Here is a 22,259-nt window from a genome sequence, read left to right on the forward strand (position 1 = left end):
TTTTCACTTTCAAAATAATTAGTTTATGGATTTCATGAAAACGATTCAATTAAACTAATAAACTTGCTCAATTAATGATAAAATCCAAGAGACTATCGGCATGTTCCATTTACCCCTTAAAGGGCAGTTTGGTCATTTTTCCATTAAGACAGGATTCACAAGCTTCCAGAATCAACAGTTCCAAATGTCCATGACTAACATAATTGAAAACAAAATCAAAAGAAAATTAGCTATTTCATACACAAAATTCCGACTGTCGAATACAAGCAAACAGAGACTAGAGCTCCTGATTAACAAGATGATGATGGACTATCTTCAGACACTTGTGCAGCAGAAGCAAGTACCAATAGAGGTTCAATTACAAAGCCTTCTTTCCTCGCTCGTTTTTTCTCACGTTGTAACCTGAAGGCCTCTCTCTTTCTTGCTCTGTAACTATTGGGATTCTCGGGTACCACCACACGAGGGTAGACACTCACCTTCATATTTTACAAAAGTTGTAAGCCACGACGCATTTTCCGTTGCTGATTAAATAAATAAAATGCTAATTAAAGAAGATGAACAAACGGTTACCTTTTTCTTATCAGGTCCATACTTCTCGAATTTGACTAGTCCGTCTATCAAGGAGAAAAGAGTGTGATCCCTGCCAAGCCCAACATTCTTCCCTGGGTGGAACTGCATAAATTGTGGGCAAAAACAGTTGATATGGTTAATAAGAAAATTACATTCAACAAAAATGATTCACTATTTCAGATTTTATTTATAAACTAGTCATGCTAAACATACATACTACAGTCTACAAGGTACATATAATTTTAGATAGAAATGTTTATACTATTAATTAAAACACCGGAGAAGTTCAATTATTATGATGAAACTGATGCATCAATTAAAACTCAGAAGAGATCTCACAGACAAAAATGAAGAACTAACTAAACACTAAAAGTTACTGATGTAATGACCATTTCTTTAAGCTGCGTCTATCTGCTTGATGATCAACTGGAATCTCAGAGTTTCTAGATAACAAGGGCTAATATGTATCCGGAAGATGCCACATATTGAATGCAAGATACATTAGTTGTCTCTCTCTCTCACACACACACACCATGTGAACTGAAAATTGACATTTCATTTCACCTACAATGGTAGTGCAAAGAACTAAAGATTTAATCCCAGTCGTAAGGTCCGTCTTCGAACCTTATCACAAGGAGCCCTTAACGATATCTCTGCTTTGTAAATCTACATTATGGAATCCACTGGTCAATCGAGTAATGTGAGGCTTAAATTAAGCAAACTAATATATAAATAGCAACAAATTTGAGCACCATGTATGTGAGAAAATTTTAGCTCACATATACTATTTTTTCACAAAAGAGGCATGAATTCTATAACCCAAGCAAATGAATTTTCCAATAACCTAAACTCACATGTACATGTACACACACACATAGCACGCGATTTTCCGAAGGATTCGGAGCATAAAAATCAAATCCAAGGTTCTATAGCGTCTTCTTCAGTAAAATCCAAAGTTTACAGTAAAAAGAGAAAAGGAACGGAGAACACAGACACAAAATAGGGTTCAAACCTTGGTACCGCGTTGGCGTACGATAATGGAACCAGCTTTGGCAACTTGATCGCCGTAGATTTTGACACCGAGCCTCTGCCCCGGGGAATCACGGCCGTTCTTAGTACTACCAGCTCCTTTCTTGTGCGCAGATTCTATCGTAAGAGGTGTTTTAATCGGGAAACGAACGGAGTTTTGACCGACGGAAATCGAACCGAAGTCGCCTCTGAAAAAGGACAACGATGAGGTGGAACCAACGGATAGGCCTTTGAACGCACCTACCAAATTGAAACTCACGGCCGCCATTGTTATCAACAACCAAGCTACCTGCAAAATTGGAACCGAACGAACAAAAATACAGTTATGAGAAGTCGAAATTTACAATGTGAATATGAATTCATCAGTTAATTTCCATATTTTTTTCCTGGAAGTTTTGCCCAAAGACTTACAGTCGGAGAAATGCGAAGTGCAGTGGTTTGATTTGTGTGGAAGGGGGACAGATATAAAAACCTTGTAGATAAGTTATCCGTACACACGAGTGCAAATTTTTCGGAAAAGAAAAAAAAAAAAAAAAAACGTAAGAATTAATTGTGCAAAGTGGGATTTGAACCCACGGCCATCTCCACATCTTTTTGGAAATCTATATCACTAAATTATTTATTTCTAATATATATTTGTCAGTTGAATTGGAATCCTGGCTCTTGGCTGTGAGCTTGTTCATGCAACCATGTTGTATAATGTGCTTTTACATAATATTAGTTTTTCATTTTCAAAAATGAACAAATCGATCTACATGATCAAAGCTTAAGAAACGAAATGCTCGTAGTGATTCCTCATTTAATTCGAAAATAAAACAGGGGTAGGGGTGATTCAAGTTTACATATCGCCAGCAACAAGCAGAATACGAAGCTTTTGATCCTTCATTGAAATAAATTTTACAGTACAGCGTCTACACAAGACAAGTAAAACCGTCATATTGGCTGAAAGAGAGGTGAAACCCTTCGTTTAACAATGTCCTGTATGTGGTCAACTGACAATATCGATGCCTCAGGTTGAAAGTTGGTATTCTCCATCTGCTGGTGGATCTGCAATATGATATAGCACAATGTAACTTCTTACATTCTGATTTTTGGAAGAGAATCAAAGGTGAAGGTGACCGCATTATGCGTATAAAACAAACACGCAACTGAATTGAAAAGCATACCTTTTCAAGGATGGCAGACTGATCATCCAGGTGAAATTTGCGCATGTGCTTCAGCATCTCCAGTTGCTGTAAATATGTTAATCCAAACCTATCCATTTCGGTAACAAGTCCAGCAACTTAAAATGTATATATACATGTAAGAATAAAACGAACCTGTTCTTCTAAATAATGTTGCATTTCCATTCTTTCTGCAAATCCATCTGGACCAAGCTCTGCTTCCTCACAAGCTATCTCCTCCCTTTCGAGTCAACAAAATGTAGTACTAGGAATTAGAAGTTACGCTTTCTCAAGTTGGGTCAATCTCATTTCACTTTTCACTGAGAGTCAATCAATTGCAAGATAAATTAAAGGACAGTGGATTTGGAAGGACAGTCATTTTCGTCTATGTCCTACAGATCTAACCGTTCTTGATCCCCAAGGGGTTGGGTTCTATTTATTAGCTGCGTCTACGGAAGGCAAAGAACAGTTACTCATATCAACTACGTTCTAAAAGTGAATCATCTGAAAACCAAGCTCGATAAATGTTCAGGCAGCAATTGACATAGTTCATGATAAGAAAACTTCTAAAAGTGAATCATTTGAAAACCAAGCTCGATAAATGTTGGGGAAGAAATTGGCATAATTCGTGATAAAGGGCCGACAGATTAACTAATGCAGCACCAGATTTGGCCAAATATTCAAAACATAGTGACAAAAATATTTAGTAAGAGCTCAAATCACCTTGCTAGGTACCAACATTTCTTACACAGAATAATAGGTATAGCACTTACTTTGCTACAAAACCATAAAATTGAATCATCAAGTCTTGATCATTCTCAAAGGTCATGTTTACTTTCCCCAAGCAAGCCAGACCAAATTGTGGATCTACAATAGAGAAGTAAATTACTCACAACAATCTACCGTGCAATTTTGCAAAAATCCAATAGGAAACTTAAATCCGTGAAAGCAATATATGAAGCAAGTTTCTTTAGTCAAACTCTTTCTCAATTCAAGCAAAAAACTTTCAACTAGAACCACTCACCAACTCCCATATCGGAAAATATCTCTTCTTGAATTGCAGTAGTTACAGCTACAGCTTCCTGTATGAACTTTAAATTCAATTGCCAACATGAAGAAAGAATTTTATGGAGTAAAAAGATTCATCATAACTTCTTGCCAGTTTCAGCATACCATATCAGTCCATAATGCCAAATATAAGGGATAAATAAGACAATAAAACTGATATTTTTTGTAGCCATTATTAACTATAATTTTCGATAACCTCGTGCCAAAATAAGTCGCTTCGGAAAACTTAATTTTTATTTTCTAAATCAAATTACTAGACTGGAACTTAAATTTGCAGTCTCCCCAAATATCAGCCATGAAGCGCCGGAATTCACACTCTGACTTAGGACTCAGCAGTATTTAACTAATTTGGAAAATAGTTAACCTGCTTATCGTTGACGGCATCAGAAATCCGTTGTTTCACCTCTGAAAACATTTGAAGAAAAAAAAATGAGAATGAACTGCAATTGAATGTTTGGGTGAAAAGAGAGGAATCGAAAATTACCAGGCTGCGAAGTGAGATAAGCGAATTGATCAAAGAGGTGAAGCAGTTGATCCTTCGATAGCATTCCGGAATTCTGATACGCCATTGTTAAGCTTGAAATGCTACTGAATTAGCTCTTCGCCAAATTGAGTTGTTCTAATCAAATGACTCGCCGCGCTCTTATCAATAGTAATTGAGGGATTCAGCGCAAACAAATAATGAAATGCCAAGTAGGTGCCACGTCAACAAAATAGCGTCTACATGTCAAAACATATTTATATTTATTTATTTTTCTGATTTTTATTCATGTTGATTTTTCTAAATTAATTTGAATCTATTTTTTTTTTTTTTTATTTTTTTTTTTTGGCCTTTTTAAAGATTATTGAGAATATTCAATAAGACTTTCCAAACATAAAACTGACTAATAAAAGTTTGCTCAACTGGTTAAATTAGACTGATTAAAAAGGAACAAGAAATTACAAGGAGTGAATCATCACTGAGGTCCTAAGAGCATGGACCGCTTAATTCTACTACTCTTACATGGTGGTACAACAAGGACGTGTTTCGTTCGCATTTTACGGCTAAAAAAAATCAATAAAACAACTTCAAATACAACAAGAACCCTCGATTGTATCCACAAACGAGCATTTGGGTGGATTGAAATGATCAGTCTGATTATTAAGGTCCGGATTCAGAAAACTAAACTGCCAACCAGCACAGCTGTAAGGGGCACTGTCAGATTGTCATCAAGCTCAGTGCTTATCGGATGCGATTCAACTAATGCAGCAGCAACTGAAGTTATCAAGAACCCCATCACCATCTTCGGGCTTTCTTCGATGAACCCAAATGATGAAAAGTAGAGCATGTATCTGTTTGTTTGTTTTTTCGTATTTTTGCATTAGTGATTTTTCTAATAAAGTTTAAGCATTTTGAAGAGGGCAAACGTATATTACCCGATGGAAGCCAAGAAACCAGCACATGCCATTGCTATACTACCAACGGCAGATTTGTTTTGATTGTAAGGAAGTTTTTGGGTACCAAAACGCCTCCCTACAATGTCGGCCATACCTGAATGAAAAGGAAATTTACGAAGAAATTAGACACTAGTCACTAGTACACTAAACTTTAAAAAGAGATTTTGAAATATAAGCATTCTCTGTCCTGCAATTTTTTTCAGAGAACAAAAACTTGCAGATATGGATGGATAGACAATACCATCGCCAGCACATAGGTTACAAACTGCTGCAATTGCTATAGGAGATGTTCGCCAGTAAATGGCACCGGCCAAAGTGATTGTGGCAGCATAGTACAAAGGCCCCTTAAGTAGTTCCCTGAGCACCACAAATTTACTTTTTGGATAAGAAGCTATATACGAGTTTCCAGTTTTACTGAAGGAAAGGAAAAAACGAACTATCTACTTTGCATCTAGCTCTAGACTGAGTGTTGCCTACTATTAGCGTATGATAGACTTTCACAAAGCCACAGCTCGATATTACACGCAATACCTCAATAGTTTCAATCTATTTTTGCAAATAGGGTAGAATTGCAAAAACGATGTCACAAGTTACGTGGCATGATCATAGGAGAATCAAATTGCAATGTTGTATCCAGGAACATCCTAACAAACCAGTTAAGAGTTAAAACCCAATACAATTAAGAAAATGTTTTTGTAAGTTCATGCTAACTAGGTCGCTGCACATACACATAATATCAGTAACTTGCCAAGATTTCAGTCGCATCTGTTGACTTAGATAAATGACAATTTCCCTCAATCCAATCATATAAAATCGTTGACATAAAAGAACTAACCTTAGGCGAAGCAAGCGTAATAAAAGCAGGTAAAGTCTAAATAATTTGATATTTTTACCGCAATTAGGACGTACTTATGGTTCCCAAATCTGCTCATGGACTTGACAGTTGCCTCATCTTTCCATATTCCAAGTCCCAAAAGAAGCATTTTAACTATATTGATACCAGGAATAAGAGCTGCTACAATTGCTCCCTGACGACCGGAACTGTTAAAAAAATTACCAGTAACTCAATCAGATGTGCTGTTATAGTACGTCATAGAAAAAAAAAGGCCTATCTCAGTCACGTAGTATTACCTGAACATAGGCCAGCAAAGCATGAACGCTAGCCCAACCGTAACGTGTACAATCTTCCTATTTAGTTTCTAAATACGAAAAATAAAATAAAAAATAAGAGGAAATACATGGGAAACAATACACAAAAAGTTCGAAAAAGGCTACTTATATAAGTAAACTTTAAAATCTCCACAGCAGCTAATGATGGAAAAACTTGGAAACTTATTAAGCAAAAGCTACAAAGATCAGTGCACTATTCCCTTAAAAACAACAGAATCAGTTCTGCAAGCATGAATTGTCAATCAAAATATTACAGAATAAATTATCCACAGTCATATGTAAGGAGTGTTGGATCTAGTTTTAACTTTCAACGATCTGATGGAACTGTGATGAAATACAATTAAAAAAAAAATGGTTAAAAAATTATCAAATGCTAGTCAACTCATATTCCTAAATCCTACCTAGATCGCCTCCCAAAGTCATTATTTCCACAGTAGAAAAAATCAAAATTACCAATCCTTATCAACATAATCGCCATTTATAGACTAGAAGAAAACATGGTAATTTATCTCAGGAGCCTAATATAGAGAATGACGTTGAATTCCATTAAGGAAAATTAAAAAATTAAAAAACAAATTCAAACCTGGTCGAAGACGCCTCTCTTGGCCGTTTCTTCCCAGATTTTGAGCAAGGATAACGCAATCCCGCCGGACAAACCGGTGGCGACGAGGTCACTGACCGCCGTGTTATTCGAGAACATAGCGGCAACTGATTTCAGTTCCCGGCGAATCCTCCTCCTCCTCGGCTTTGATTTAAGCAGCTGAACGAACTCGGAGCAGTGCGTTCTTCTTAACGAAGGGCAACAGAAATTGGAACTCGAATTCGGAGAAATGGAGAAGAAGGCGAGTTTCAATGCCATAGAAATACAACTTTGGACCATCTGGTGACGTGGGGCTGCTCTTCTTATTAAAATATGGTTAAAAGCAGAGACTTCTATTAGTTCATATGAGTTCACCTTCTACCACCAACAAATATTTACTGTTTTTCTAATTTTCATTTCCATTTTTAAATGAAAATGATAATATATATTGTTATTTTTATATTGATTGTTTGGTTTTTAAATAAAAATAAATTTATTTCATCAACTTTTTGTATGGATTGAATAAGAAATATTAAAATTTACTAATGTAAGTAATGAAAACAAATTTAATGAATTAATAGGCAGAAGATTTGAAATTGGTGATGTGATGTGACAAACATGCAACAATTAATTTATTTTATGAATTTTATTTGGCAGCCACATCTAGTCACCTACCAGCAATTCAAACTTTAATTATTCAATAAAAACTGTTGATGGACCTTTCCATATCACTATAAAGAGTAATTCAATAAAATCTTTTTAAATAATTATTATTCTTAAATTAAAAAAAAAAAAGGTAAACCGTAGATGGGCTTTTAATATATGTTCTTGATGTTACTCCAAATCTATGTAAAAATGAGGTCCATATTTCACAGTTGAAATAAATTAACCTATGGTACGCAGGACCACAGGTCAACAACTATGTAAAAAGTTAGATATATCATTATCAAATAATAATGCAGTAGCCCTAATGCTTCAACAATAAATACATGCATCCCAAACTTACACATACAGTAAATAATTTTAGTATAAAAGAAAGAAAGTTCCAACCACCGCGGAGGCTAGGGGAACCGTGAGATTATCGTCAAGTCTAGTACTCAACGGATGGGATTCGACTAGTGCAGAGGCAACCGACACCATCAAGAATCCTAAGACCATGTTCGGGCTTACTCGAATATTGTACCCGAACCAAGAGAAATAGAACATAAATCTGCAGCAAATTAATTAATTAATTAAACTCTCATTTCATCAAAAACATTTTGTGCTATATTGACAAGATATGGATTATATTATTACAAAATGGAAGAAGTGAATCCAGAAATCGCCATGCCAATACTTCCAGCAAATGATTTGTTTTTGTTGTACGGAAGTTTCCAGCTGCCATATCGTCTCCCTGCGATATCAGCTATCCCTGGAAATAACATATATATATATATATATATATATATATATATATATATATATATATATATATATATATATAACCCAAAATTGTAAAATTTAAATTAAATATGGCAAGTGTTATAATTAGAGAAAAATTGATAAGGATACCATCTCCAGCACAGAGATTTGAAATAGTTGCAATGGCTAAAGGAGTACTTCTCAAGTGAAAAATAGTGGCCAAAAACACTGCCAGAGCATAACCTAATGCTGCCTTCAGCAGCTCCCTGGCACAAAAAAAAAAAAAGAAAAAAAAAAAGATAATAATAACAATGTAGTATAACTTTCTTTAATTAAATTGTATTAATATTTTGCACATTATTCTAATACTACAATTCTAGTATTAATAATTTCTTTAAAGAATTTAGTTTTAATATCCGTTGTTTCGACTGTAAAATCCGGACAACATTCCAATGGAACTATAGAACGGTTGTCGGTTGCTATCTAGAATATTATAAAAATTAAAGTAATTAATTTAATGGAAACCTGGAATCTCTGTATCTTCCTTGAGAGTCCATAGGTTTGTAATTTGTTCCAAATCCGGAAAGAAGTACTCTGTACATGCATAACACCGGAACAAGTCCTCCGAGAACTCTACGGCGCCGACCACAACTGGCCGGGGAATTTAATTAGTCGTTACTTTATTAATTACTCGTCCTATATACAACTAATTAATTAGGCAATATATAATCAACTAATTAATTGTTTAATTATTTTCATGATGAAGCTAGCGATATACATTAATCAGGTTCGTACCTTAACATTGGCCAGCAAAGCATGATAATCAATCCCATGCTGATATGGACAAGCTTTCTGAATAGATGCTTCATTACCAATCCATCCATCACGAAAAAAATATCGATGAAATTAGAATATATACATACATATACACATATATATGATACTTACATGTAACGATAAAACAGTTAAAATGCAAGGAAAAGAAAAGGAGGGGGCCGGCAGCAAACCACGTTCAAAAGACCCTTATCATAGCTTTGCTTGAGGAGTCTTTGCTTGAGGAGTCTATTTACTAATCGACAAACTGCATAGCAACATGCAGCAGCAGCTACATCGCTATAGATCGATCCGTCCGATGAACAGTACATATTGTCGGTTTCTTCCATTTTTTGTAATTTTAATTTTTAACAATTTCTGATATATATTAATAGGAAGGAAGACAGATTGTGGTGCTAGTTGTTTAACAAACTGTGTGATATTTGATGTTTAAGATGTCATATATCAGATAAAAATACAAAATATCTTCATATTAAACCTTTTTTAAAAATACAAAATACCTTGATATACCAAATTTGCAATAATAAGTTACGTTGATTGTGACAACTCTTTCGTGTTAAATTTCCATTAATTAAAAAGGAAATGTACATACAGAAAGAACGGAATTGCTATTTGCGGTTTATAACAAAATCCCACAAAAAAATACTTTATCTCTCTAAAACCCCAAAACTTCCCAAAAAACTTCAAAAACCTCCACAAAATGCGTAAAAGCCCAACTTGGGCGTCCAGTGCAAATTTTCTTTTTTTAATTGAACGCCCAAGATGGGTGCCCACACGCCTTGGGCGCCCATCTTGGGCGTTCGAACATTTTTTTGCGAAAAAAAAATCCCTACAAATCGATTTGTAGGACTTTTTAACATGAAATTTGTTCCGTAATTGACCTACCCAATGCATATTACACATAAAAGGGTCGAAATTACATCAAAAAATCGAAACCCAACCCTTCTTCAAACTTGATTTCAAATTTTTGAAATTTTTTTTTGCTATTTGCAGTTTTGGGGTTTTTTTTGATATTTTTAAAATATTGGAGGATTTTGTTATAAACCGCAAATAGCAATTTTGTGACCATAAATAGCATTTCATAAAAAGAATCCTATGCCCCATTAATCATGATTTGTCACGTACGGGATTAACTATTTACCCATTTTTCCACCATGTGGAAATGTCAATTACTTATTACTACTAACTTCCATTTTTTTTTTTTTTTTTTGGTAAAAAAAAAAAAAAAAAAAAAAAAACTTCCATTTTTCTTACCATAAAAACATTGACCAAAAAATATTGATGATTACACAATGGGTTAAAAAGCAGCTAATTTAAGCATCCGGTAAATTGACTATCAATTAACGTACACGATTTCGAATTTTCTTGCTAACGGTCATTAAGAATTTCTGATATATATTAATCTACCATATTTTGTGGATGATCGTTGCTTGTAAAGAACTCAGCTATATTTAAAAGCTAAGCTTTTCAAACTGTTATATTTGGTGAGAATAAGAAGGTGAAAAGTTTATGCATGCACAAATTTTGGGAAGAAAAAAGGAAATTTCAATTCAAATTGCAACATCAATACTGCGTAATATATACCCACACGGAATGTAATGTAGTTTTCACAAATTAATTCTAATTAATTATCAGCTTAGAAGGAAAGCCGAATTTCATAGCCTTTATTTTTCATATAATCATATGTATGAACTTCAAACTTACTACTGTTGTGCAATTTGTAACAAATTAGAATAAGCAATTACGCGTAAACAAATGGCCCGGATTGGATGTGCGAACTTTATTTTCAATCCGATCCGGCCCAATTTCGTCTCTACCCAACTTATTATATCGGCCATGGGCTCGATTCCGCCCAAACGTATATGTTGTTTTCAGGTCAAAGCCCATTTTGTGTAGGCCTCCCCTACTAATAAGTAATATATTGTTTTAGTAATTTTATTGAAAATTAAAATAGAAAGAAAATAAAAGGGCAAATAATTGGGTGGTTGACGGTTAGGAAGGAAGACAGATTGTGGTGGTAGTTGTTTGATTTCATGTTTAAGATGTCATATCTCAGATAAAAATACAAAATATCTTCATATTAAACTTAAAAAAAAAAATACAAAATAGGTTGATATACCAAACTTGCAATAAAAGTTGATTGCGACAAGTCTTTCATGTTATATTGTTGGATTCAAAACCAAAATTAGTGGCGCCAAACGCACATTGGAGTGAGTATTGTTCCCTCTCAAAATCTATTTACCCTAAAAAAAGGGGTCCTGCCGTTTTGATTTTGAAATTTCAAATATATATTTCCCAATCTTCCGCTGTACGCTCCTCCTCCACAAAGTCTTTTCCTTTTCCTTTTCCTTTTTCTAATTTTAATTTAATTTAATTTAATTGGCGGCACACAATTTTAATGCACATTAATTAGTCACACACACACACATATGAATGAACACAACCCTAGATTACAGAATTGAGTTTCAGTCTCCCGCAAGCTTCTCCCCCCTCGAAAAATTCAAAATCCCGCGCCCCGATATCTCTATTTAAACACAACCAGTTAGTTAACCATTTTCACAAATCACAATCATCATCATCAAAATTCAATTTCGAAAATGCCTTCCATTCCAGAAGAACCCCTCCTCACCCCCAACCAGGACCGATTCTGCATGTTTCCAATTCAATACCCACAAATTTGGGAGATGTACAAAAAGGCCGAAGCCTCCTTCTGGACCGCCGAGGAAGTCGATTTGTCCCAGGACCTCCGCCACTGGGAAACCCTCTCCACCGACGAGAAGCATTTCATCAAACACGTTCTGGCCTTCTTCGCCGCCTCCGACGGCATCGTCCTGGAAAACCTCGCCGGACGCTTCATGAAGGAGGTGCAGATCTCGGAAGCCCGCGCCTTCTACGGATTCCAGATCGCAATCGAAAACATCCACTCCGAGATGTACAGCCTCCTCCTCGAATCCTACATAAAGGATTCCGACGAGAAGAACAGGCTCTTCCGCGCAATCGAGACCGTCCCCTGCGTGGAGAGGAAGGCCAAGTGGGCCCTCCGCTGGATCGACGGCGGCGAGTGTTTCGCCGAGCGAATAATCGCGTTCGCCTGCGTGGAAGGGATATTCTTCTCCGGAAGCTTCTGCGCCATATTCTGGCTGAAGAAGCGCGGTCTGATGCCGGGGTTGACTTTCTCGAACGAGTTGATATCGCGTGACGAAGGTCTGCACTGCGATTTCGCGTGCCTGATCTACAGTCTGTTGAAGATGAAGCTGAGCGAGGAGAAAGTGAAGGGGATAGTGGCGGACGCGGTTGAAATTGAGAGGGAGTTTGTGTGCGACGCGCTGCCGTGCGCGTTGGTTGGGATGAATGGAGAACTGATGAGTCAGTACATTGAATACGTGGCGGATAGATTGCTGAATGAATTAGGGTACGGAAAGATGTACAATGTTCAGAACCCGTTTGATTGGATGGAGTTGATAAGTCTGCAGGGGAAGACTAATTTCTTTGAGAAGAGAGTTGGTGAGTATCAGAAGGCTTCTGTTATGTCTAATTTGAATGGCAATGCTGGAGATAACCATGTTTTCAAATTGGATGAAGATTTCTGATTTTAGGGTTTGATTCAACTCTTTATAATTTCTAATTGTTTGTTTGTAATCCTAATTGTTGCTTCCCACCCTTTTTAATCTATTAAATGGAATAGGAGTTTAGTATGAGTTGGTTTTCTTGTGTATAAATTAAATGTTATTGAATCATGGTTTGGATATTTTGACATTCAATAATAAATTCAAGACACATGTACCAAAACCACCTAAGTTTACTCAACAAAACGAAACAAGTGCCACAGCCAAAAAATGTTGCCAAGAATCGCATAACTAGTAACTTCGAAAGATGAACAAATACAAGGACAACAGAGATAGGATAATCCAGACAACTTAAAGATGCGACAAAATCTTCGTCAAATTTGAGATCTGCCAATAGAACAACAAAATCTTCAAGATCTCCAAGGCCAAATAAAGAGAGGAAGCTACAAGATTTGAAAAAAGTAAAGTACGAGGTCGTTTATTAATGGTTACAATAATGAAGGATTCCGTAAAAAAATAACCGAAAAGAAAGCTAGAAAACTGGTATTCTCTAGATTACGACATCTACCAAAAGAAAGTTCGTTGCGGTAGGAGTCGAGCCAAGTCATATATGAAGCAAACACCTAAAATTAGATGTAGGGAGGTGGAGGCATATTAGACTTTGCAAACCCAACCCATACGAAAAGGCCAACTGCAAGAATCACCCATCCACAAATATCGTATTTGAGATCACTATTTCCGCTCTTCTTTCCACTCTGTTGCTGTAAAACATGTGGCATAGTGTCACTAATTAAGATAAGATATGCGGCCAGAAAGAAAAACACTACATCTAAAACACCAAAATACACACAGTTTACCTTTGTACTAGTGGATGCCGAAGGGCCTGGCGCCATAGCCTGCTCAGCCAAACCACCATGCTTGTGGACCTCCGCGTGCAACTCCGGAGCCTTAATACACAACATGAACAATACACACATGCATGAATAAACAACAAATACTTAAAATATGAGGCAAAATAGTCGTAGATATCTTGTTATCATCACATTGACCAGTTCAAATTTTGGTCTTACTAGCAATAAAAAAATTATGCGATAATGTCAAAATATTCCAAATCACAAAACAGAGAAATTGTATAACATTAAAATCTAACAAAATATAAGGCTTTGATTACAATCAAAGGCCTAAGTGAGTGAAAATAAATTGTGGAATAGAAATGAAGAATAAATCTGGTACTGTGTAAAGTCATTACGATTGCTATTCAGCAAAAATCAAACAATCAGTCTACATATAAGACATAAATAAAATCGCAATGAATTTGAAAGATCCTAGGTGAGAAAAGGTACCCTGGCAGCCACTTCTAATGATTTCTTGTAGAGTTCGTTTTGTGGTTCCTGCACCAAAAGAACAACACATAAGACATTTAGCCAGTAATCCGAAAGCATAAAGAGGAATCCTTAGTTAACCGTATACATACCAATTCATATGCTTGCTCAAAGTAATGGGTAGATTTATCAAAGAAAACCCTAGCTTCATCAGGATCGGGAGTAATAAACCCGTTCGATGTATATGCATTTCCAAGGCACCAGAGTGCATCGTGCTTTCTAGGGTCAACAATCAGAGCCTCTTCTAGCTTCTCGATAGCATCTACAGATGATTAACAAGCTAAATTTTAGTCATCAAGACCTAATTTTTAACCTCTCATTAACCACAAATACAAGCCAACAATTATTCAGTATGTCATTCAACATAGAGAACCAGCTTATCAATACTCCATAATCGTAAACCCGAAATTTGAAAGTGATAAACATGATTGCTTCTCATCTAATATATACAAAATCAGCCCGCATGGACAAATCGCAGCACAATGTAGACTGTAGAATTAGTGCTTTTTTCATCACTACTCTAATAAAAAAAAAAAATCAATCGCAGTTGTCATTAAATTAAGAGAAAATGTACATAACAAATGAAATTAATAATAAAACGAATAATAATAAATAAACGGAATAACAAATTAGCAATTGGTTGACCTTGGACCATGTTCTGCGACTCCGGGCCGTTCTGAAACTGCGATAACTCCAGCAGCACGCCTCCCCATCTGGTCAGATTCTGCAAACAACCAGTCGAAAAATAATTATTAATATACAAATAAACCCCCAAAAACAAATTACAAAAATATAATTGTGTGTATACTGACATCGGCATCGAGAGGGTTTTTAGTATAAGTAGCTTCGGCGGTTTTACGGGCGTGCTCGAAGAAGAGAAGGCGATCGAAATCGTTTCCCATGTCCATGTTTTCCGCGACAGAGATGAAGCTTCTTTTTCCCCTTTTGTTTTTGTAGGTTTTGATTGATTCTGCGAATTGAGTTTTTGGATCCTAATCAATTAGGGCTTCCCATATTTTTTATATGATGATTGTGAGGAACTCCTTTGGGCCCTATTATTTTCCCAATTTATGTGGGCTTTAAGGAGTCCAGAGTATGGGCTTTTTATGTCAATTTGATTGTCACTCCTCATAATTATTGAAACTTGATCCAAATAAATATTCAAATCAAATTTAAATACTCAATTTAGTGTCCAAAGAAGGAGATTCAAACTCATGATCACTCGCCAAACATTGGGATATTTCTCGTAAGATTATGATTCTTTGTAAACTTTGTAAATCAATGGTGTTACCATTAATAAAAGAGTTGCTCTCTCCCGTGGATGTAGGTCATTTCTTCAAGGCTGAACCACATAATCCTCTGTCTTCTCATTTCATGCGTTTATTTTCCAGTTTTAGGGTTTTTATGCATGGTTATAGGTCGTTTGAATGATCATTGTTTGAGCTGAATTGTTTGATGAAATTCTCGATTGAATTTAGTAAATTATACAATAGCTATCATTTGATGAAACCCCAACTTTGTACCCATTATTGAATCCATAACACTATCGAAATTAAGCCTTGACATTGATGGATTTGGGTGATTCCGTGATTCTCACCATAGCTATAGACTATAGTATTTTAGGACTTGTTATTGGGTGATTAAAATAAACACACACCACTATAGAACGGTGACATAAAAATAAAGTGATGTGATTAAATAAAGATGATGGTTTTCAATCAAGGAAACACCAACGCAGATTCGAATTATCAAACAATTTGGATGATTGATTATAATTATTCTATTGCAACCAAATATGGAACAATGGATGTAGACTCGTTTTATTGTATCTATAAAATATCAATTTTTATTTATTTATTTAAAAAATAAAATGGTATAATTTAATTAAATTTTTTTGAAATATGGGGTAGGATTTAATCGGTCACTTTAATAGCAGCACGAGAACCTCTTGTTTCGTACTGACTAAATTTTGGACTTATTCACATTCACTTGTCTAGTTGTCATCCACCTAAATATTATAAATGTTGATCCGACGGCTCACGATCCACTTTATTCAAACGCTTCCATCCGATTATTTATTTATTATTATTTTTTAAATCTCACTGACAATTGCGTAAATAAAGCAAAAGGTGGAGGGCATTTCCGCTTTATTTGTCGGTATAAAGATGCGAGTAATATACCTTTGTTGTTCTTCCCCTCTGTCACTCTTCCGCTGATTCATAGTCGAGGAGATAAAAAAAGGTGACTCTCTCTCTCTCTCTAGCTTTAGCTTTGAGTTTTCGATCCCTGATTTTCCGCATGTTTTTAGCTGCTCATTTTTTTTTTTAAGTTTTGGTGCTGATCTGTTGAATTTGGTCCATTGATTTCTGTGTGAGTTACAACTTCTTGAATTTTAGCTTATTAACTGAGATTTGAGAATCGTTTGATGCATAGTTAGTGGGTGAAAACAAAAAAAAAAAAAACCCTAACAATTTATGTTTTTTGGTTATGCATCTGCAGTTCTGGATTTATCTGATATGAATTGCGCTCGCATTCTATGAATTTTGCATCATTTCTTATTTAGTTATTGCTTGACGCTTGACTGTTGGTCAACTCTGGAGAAATTGCCTTTCCTAAGTACTGATTGTTTTCTCCAGGGTTGATACTTGCTCTGGAGCTTTTCAGCATTATTTTTTCATTCTTAAAACTGTAGAAATGGTATTTATGGGGAGAGTGGGTAATGTTCTGGTGTTTGATCTTTTTTTGATGTTATTGAATATGTTGAAGTTTGTTAATATTCTCCCATTTGCCTTATTCTCTGTTATGTGTTCTCTTTGTAACTTTTCTTTTGAAGATTGAGCAAGTTATAACATGTTATTCCTATTATATATACTGGAATTGTCACGATTTTGGGTTGACCTAACCAACAGTTTTAAACATATTTGCTGTTCTTACGTCCATCTGTTTGCCTTTTCTTGTTTTTCTTTTCTCATTTGTTCTATATATTTATCTCTTGCAACTTCATCATCTCTGAAACATCGTCTTGGAACGCCAATAACTGTTGATTGATTGGGTTGTGCTTTCGAGTGAGACATCTGACCGTATTCTATTATTATTTATTGGTTTGTAGGTTTTCGAGCATGGAGAGTATTCACAGCTTTTGGCAGTTGGGTGACGAACTCCGAGGCCAGACAAAAGTCTCGGAGGATCACAAATGGTTGGTTGCTGCTTCAAAACTGGCTGAGCAGACTAGGTCAAAGCCCGAGCGAAGGATCAACCTTGATCTCTCAAAGGGTTCTGCTGAATTGAGGCACAAGGATAATATCGGGTTTCAAGAAGATAACAAGTTCGAAAGTTTTAACTTCAACATGTTAAACTTGGAGGCGAAGTTCAACGAGAATGTGAACAAAAGTTCCCTTAGAAATGGTATTTATAATAATATGAATGCTGTTTATCAGAATCCTAATATCGGCTCTTTGGGGAATGTATCTGGAAGCAAATACAACAATATCAACCTCAACAAGGAGCCTAATTATGGTGACGGCTACAACAAGGAAGACAGCACAAATGCAAGCAATGCAGTTGATAAAAGGTTTAAGACCTTACCTGCTGCAGAGACCCTCCCCAGGAACGAGGTTCTCGGTGGATATATCTTTGTGTGTAACAATGATACTATGCAGGAGGATTTGAAGCGACAGCTATTTGGTAATTATATGAATTGTTTATCGATTTTAGATATTGGTGATCTTATTACAAGTTTTCTTTATAGCTTTTCACACATTGGTGGCGTACAACTGATTTTATTTGCTCGTTTATTTCAACTAAATAATGTTGATATTTTTAATGTATGATGATTCTTACTGCATAGTTTTTGTAATAAAGTTCATGGTTGATGCTCACAGTTGTGCATTCTTTTGTAGGTCTGCCCCCAAGATATAGAGATTCTGTCAGGGCAATAACACCTGGTTTACCTTTGTTCCTCTATAACTACACCACTCACCAGTTGCATGGTATCTTTGAGGTGTGCACCAATTGTTTTTCTTAATTTTACATACTTTTATGGAGCCTGAGTAGCCCTAGTTAAACTTTTTTCTGAACAAACAAAAAAGATTTGATGAGCTTTTTCATACCTTTTTGATGTAAATGAGTACGAGAAGATTCTCTTTACATTTGCAAGGAAGGAACTATCTATATACTTTGCTACGGCTAGAAACATTGTTCTTAGGTTATACGAGTGTTGACCTTAACGAACTCTTCTTAAGTTGTTTCACAAACTCACTTGTTTTTTGCAGGCAGCAACTTTTGGTGGTGCGAACATTGATCCTACTGCTTGGGAAGATAAAAAGTGCAAAGGCGAATCAAGGTTCCCTGCTCAGGTAAGATAACATTACATCAACTACGATTATCAGTTTCATATACTAAGAGGTATATGGATTGTGTGTCCCACTTCTTGATTTGTTGACCGATTATCTATTATTTTCATCACAGGTAAGAATTCGTATTAGGAAAATCTGCAACCCTCTGGAGGAAGATGCGTTTAGACCAGTCTTGCATCACTATGACGGTCCTAAGTTTCGTCTTGAGCTCTCAGTACCCGAGGTTAGTTCTTGAATCTAAACATTTCTAGTAAGTAACGTTTCTGAATATTCTTAACAGTTGTCTGAAATGTTATCTGGTATTATTGCAGACCCTAGACTTGCTGGATCTCTGTGAACAAGCCGGTGTGTAGAATGTTGGTGCTGGCAGTTATTCCAATCCCAACTTTAAAGAAATGTGGTGGTGTATGTGTATGCCGTAGTTTTTGTGGAGCATCGTGTGTGTGTTGTGTGTGTGTGTGTGTGAAGATTTCGCGTATTTTCCATGGAGCGCAAGCTTGGGAGGCAAATCTGGTGTTGCGATATTCGTAGAGTAGGATTTTGGTTAAATAAATGTAAAATGATGTTTTGTGAAGATGCAAATAGCTTCGCTGTATTTAACCCTTGTAATCTTTATGGGAAGCTTAGTGTTGAGTCAAACTAAGGCCTGAGTATTGACTAATGGCTAAGCCGTAGTATTTATTATATGTCATGGTTAAGTTAACTCACTTACACCAAGTTTGGTAAAAGAAAAATCTGGTTGATTGCTGCTATATATATATTTGAATACAGATTGTTTATAATAAGTTTCATTATGCATTAATAAATCATGGATAGTCAATGCATGAAGGAATACACCTTAATTATATATTAAATCTCACACTTCGGATTACTTTATTTATTTATTGTATCCTTTTTTATTTTAGGGTATTATAGTAATATATATGTCCTAGATATCTTATAGTTTGCAGGCTAAAATCGTCAACGGAAAACGAAACGGCGGCAAATAATTACCAGGACTACGGTTGTGGACCTAAACTTAAGTTGAAAAACAGCTTCGTGGGTGCATATACACCAAATGGAACCCCACGCTAACATACGCCTTCGTCCTTCCCTCTCATTTCTCTCTCTGTTACAATGGCTGCTGTTCATCTTCCCCGTCTCAATTTCTCAGAGAAACCATCTCCGATTAGCTTCTGCTTTAATACCTCAATTAAGGCGCTAATCACATATCCCTGTGTACCTAAGCTCAATCCGATTAAGGGAAAACGGAGGACTTCAAATTTAATTTGTCGAGCTGCTGCTTCGTCTGTTGCTGTTCGCAATATCGATGCAGATGATTTTCGACATCCTCTGGATAGACAAGTTAGTTTTTTTTTTTTTTGACGAAAGACAAGTTAGTTCAATATTGAATGATTTTCTATTTTTAGTTGATAATCAATTATTTTTCTAAAATCATTTTTCTATGTTTTTATGCGATCGCAGAATACGTTGATTTTGAGAGCGATCCCGGGGTTAAATGAAATCGGAAAGGCTTTATTAGGTAATTCAATTAATTTATCTTTTAAATAATTATTGGTTTAAAATAATGGCTCCCTGATTTATTGGGAATTTACGTTGAAATATGAGGAAGTACTAAGCTATTTCTGATGATTCTCTTATTCTGCTGTTTGAAAATTTTGCTTCTGAAGTAAATTCTGAGCGAGCATTTGTTCTTCAGCTAATGATTATTTGGTTGCAGGAACTGTTGCCGAGCAAGTCATGCTTCTGGAGAATATAGGAACATCTGTTCTTGTTTCTGGAAATCAGGTTTAGTACACGATACTAGTTCTTAATTCGTTTTGTTTATACGAATATTTTCATATCATATTATGGATGCATCAAATGTTAGAACTTCTCTTTTATGATACCTCTGGGAGTCGAGTACTGTGTAAATATATTTATTTTTTGATTCAATTTGCGGCAATTGTTGTTTTCTTTTAGATATTACTCGTATAACTCTGTTTGTTTTGTTCGTGTAGCTCCCTGAACTTCATCAATTGATGGTAGAGGCTGCCAGTATACTGAACATTGACGCACCCGACTTATATTTGCGCCAAAGTCCTGTGCCGAATGCTTACACTCTGGCTATCAGTGGGAAAAAGCCATTTGTTGTCGTTCATACAAGCTTAGTGGAGCTTTTGTCAAGAAAGGAATTGCAGGTACTACTTTTATCTTCTTTAACACGAGCACTTGTTTTTTTTTTTTAAAAACAGGTGCGATGAACCTTACTTCTGGTAATGCTTGAGTTGTAGTTTAACCTTTACTCGCTGTATCACATACAGGCTGTTTTGGCTCATGAATTGGGTCATCTGAAGTGTGACCATGGTTTATGGCTCACTTACGCTAATATTCTAACTCTCGGAGCGTATTCTATACCTGGTAAGATCTTGCTTTTCATTGGTCTGCGTGAGTCAGTTCTACAATGATGGTTGGGGGTTTCGTAGTGTTTGTTCTACTAGATAACAAATATCGCATTTTTTTCACTTCGTTTGAATAAAATTTGTACTCATACGGAATTCTTCTGTTTCTTGGTGTGATCTCTATGATCATCTCTATTCCGATTATCAATTCGCCTATCATACCTAGGTCTACAAAAGAACTATTAAGACCATCTACCATGTTTCACAAGCTCTTTATTTATAGGCCTTGGCGGTTTGATTGCTCAGCAATTAGAAGAACAGCTCTTCCGCTGGCTTCGAGCAGCAGAACTTACTTGTGATAGGGCCGCCCTTCTTGTTGCTCGGGACCCAAAGGTAGATAGATAGTATTGAGATTAATCTATTGCACTTTTGATATCAAACTATGATCATTATTATTATTTATTATTATTATCTTTTAATCATCGTACTCGTGCTCTCCCCACAAGAGGTTGTCATCTCCGTTCTGATGAAATTAGCTGGTGGCTGCCCCTCTATGGCTGACCAATTAAACGTGGATGCCTTTTTGGATCAAGCTCGATCTTATGAAAAGGCTTCTTCTAGCCCAGTTGGGTGGTATATAAGGTCAGCCAACTCATCTTGCTATGCAAAAAAGAATATAATTGAAAAATGTTATCTTGCTATTTGGATATTAAAATATGGTAGATACTTTAACTTGTTCAACTCTGCTTAGGAATGCTCAAACGAGGCAACTTTCCCATCCTCTCCCGGTTCTGCGTGCACGTGAGATTGATGAATGGTCCAAAAGTCCAGAGTATCAATCTCTTCTAAAGCGATTGAAGTGGGTCAACTCAGTGCAAAATGTATAACGTTGGATTTTTGAACTATTCCAGAGTCTTTTGTACAGGTATAGGGTGAAGTTCCGAACCCCTGTTATCTATCTGCTTGAATTGGAAATTAAAACTTTTTCGATCTTATTATGTGAAGTTGATAAATTTGCCCATTTTGTGCGATATGTGCAGATTCTTGAAGCAAGATTGATAAACATGGAGCTGCACTAAGTGTTACACTGTTACTCAATTTGAGTAATGTGGGTTTAAAGTTAATAGAATAGAATATCACAGCGGTTATTACTCCGTAGATACAGCATACAGGTTGGGGTTCTCCCCATCAGTTTGGATCAAATATAGTGAAGCTATCGAACAATGTTTTTCCTGACATTTCTGTATACGATATTACATTGTATATAATATGTTACGAGTGTTACCTTGCTGGCTGAGATTTTTAGATGACACCTTCACTTAC

General features: G+C 35.9%; 7 protein-coding genes across 8 annotated transcripts; 3 read left to right on the forward strand and 4 right to left on the reverse strand.

Annotated features, from left to right (window-relative positions):
* Window positions 1–103: 103 nt before the first annotated feature.
* Window positions 104–2,155, reverse strand: RPL27 (ribosomal protein large subunit 27). The gene is made up of 4 exons (XM_012988928.2): window positions 2,011–2,155; window positions 1,583–1,888; window positions 571–672; window positions 104–476 (listed from the first exon to the last, which is right to left on the reverse strand). Exons 2-4 carry the CDS (start codon window positions 1,865–1,867, stop codon window positions 291–293), a joined length of 573 nt encoding a protein of 190 aa, XP_012844382.1. The 5' UTR covers window positions 1,868–1,888; window positions 2,011–2,155; the 3' UTR covers window positions 104–290.
* A 210-nt stretch (window positions 2,156–2,365) lies between these two features.
* Window positions 2,366–4,497, reverse strand: LOC105964425 (plant/protein). The gene is made up of 7 exons (XM_012988937.2): window positions 4,315–4,497; window positions 4,195–4,235; window positions 3,787–3,844; window positions 3,536–3,629; window positions 2,919–3,003; window positions 2,766–2,831; window positions 2,366–2,646 (listed from the first exon to the last, which is right to left on the reverse strand). Exons 1-7 carry the CDS (start codon window positions 4,397–4,399, stop codon window positions 2,533–2,535), a joined length of 543 nt encoding a protein of 180 aa, XP_012844391.1. The 5' UTR covers window positions 4,400–4,497; the 3' UTR covers window positions 2,366–2,532.
* A 227-nt stretch (window positions 4,498–4,724) lies between these two features.
* Window positions 4,725–9,726, reverse strand: FOLK (Phosphatidate cytidylyltransferase family protein). Its single transcript, XM_012988918.2, has 11 exons — window positions 9,426–9,726; window positions 9,214–9,281; window positions 8,944–9,069; window positions 8,569–8,684; window positions 8,314–8,428; window positions 7,021–8,227; window positions 6,399–6,466; window positions 6,177–6,308; window positions 5,509–5,624; window positions 5,247–5,361; window positions 4,725–5,162 (listed from the first exon to the last, which is right to left on the reverse strand). The coding sequence occupies exons 6-11, from the start codon at window positions 7,315–7,317 to the stop codon at window positions 4,985–4,987; spliced, it is 906 nt and encodes a 301-aa protein (XP_012844372.2). The 5' UTR covers window positions 7,318–8,227; window positions 8,314–8,428; window positions 8,569–8,684; window positions 8,944–9,069; window positions 9,214–9,281; window positions 9,426–9,726; the 3' UTR covers window positions 4,725–4,984.
* A 1,849-nt stretch (window positions 9,727–11,575) lies between these two features.
* TSO2 (Ferritin/ribonucleotide reductase-like family protein) lies at window positions 11,576–12,950 on the forward strand. Its single transcript, XM_012988906.2, has one exon. The coding sequence runs from the start codon at window positions 11,850–11,852 to the stop codon at window positions 12,840–12,842; it is 993 nt and encodes a 330-aa protein (XP_012844360.2). The 5' UTR covers window positions 11,576–11,849; the 3' UTR covers window positions 12,843–12,950.
* Window positions 12,951–13,091: 141 nt separating this feature from the next.
* On the reverse strand, window positions 13,092–15,248 carry LOC105964388 (mitochondrial import receptor subunit TOM20). The gene is made up of 6 exons (XM_012988912.2): window positions 15,013–15,248; window positions 14,846–14,924; window positions 14,293–14,462; window positions 14,162–14,209; window positions 13,676–13,765; window positions 13,092–13,579 (listed from the first exon to the last, which is right to left on the reverse strand). The coding sequence occupies exons 1-6, from the start codon at window positions 15,106–15,108 to the stop codon at window positions 13,448–13,450; spliced, it is 615 nt and encodes a 204-aa protein (XP_012844366.2). The 5' UTR covers window positions 15,109–15,248; the 3' UTR covers window positions 13,092–13,447.
* A 909-nt stretch (window positions 15,249–16,157) lies between these two features.
* Window positions 16,158–19,307, forward strand: LOC105964319 (DCD (Development and Cell Death) domain protein). Of its 2 annotated transcripts, none has more exons than XM_012988849.2 (6): window positions 16,158–16,441; window positions 17,310–17,884; window positions 18,100–18,200; window positions 18,472–18,555; window positions 18,668–18,778; window positions 18,867–19,307. In XM_012988849.2, exons 2-6 carry the CDS (start codon window positions 17,320–17,322, stop codon window positions 18,906–18,908), a joined length of 903 nt encoding a protein of 300 aa, XP_012844303.1. In that variant the 5' UTR covers window positions 16,158–16,441; window positions 17,310–17,319; the 3' UTR covers window positions 18,909–19,307. The 2 variants fall into 2 exon arrangements, with proteins under 2 accessions (XP_012844303.1, XP_012844304.1); XM_012988850.2 differs by having other exon boundaries at window positions 16,415–16,570.
* Window positions 19,308–19,487: 180 nt separating this feature from the next.
* Window positions 19,488–22,220, forward strand: LOC105964287 (Peptidase family M48 family protein). The gene is made up of 9 exons (XM_012988817.2): window positions 19,488–19,899; window positions 20,020–20,077; window positions 20,276–20,343; window positions 20,556–20,735; window positions 20,859–20,955; window positions 21,220–21,329; window positions 21,445–21,578; window positions 21,688–21,861; window positions 21,977–22,220. Exons 1-8 carry the CDS (start codon window positions 19,672–19,674, stop codon window positions 21,821–21,823), a joined length of 1,011 nt encoding a protein of 336 aa, XP_012844271.2. The 5' UTR covers window positions 19,488–19,671; the 3' UTR covers window positions 21,824–21,861; window positions 21,977–22,220.
* Window positions 22,221–22,259: the final 39 nt, after the last annotated feature.

This window comes from Erythranthe guttata, chromosome 6 (genome assembly GCF_056151865.1).
Source record: "Erythranthe guttata isolate IM_541 chromosome 6, IM_541, whole genome shotgun sequence".
Classification (NCBI taxonomy): Eukaryota; Viridiplantae; Streptophyta; class Magnoliopsida; order Lamiales; family Phrymaceae; genus Erythranthe; species Erythranthe guttata.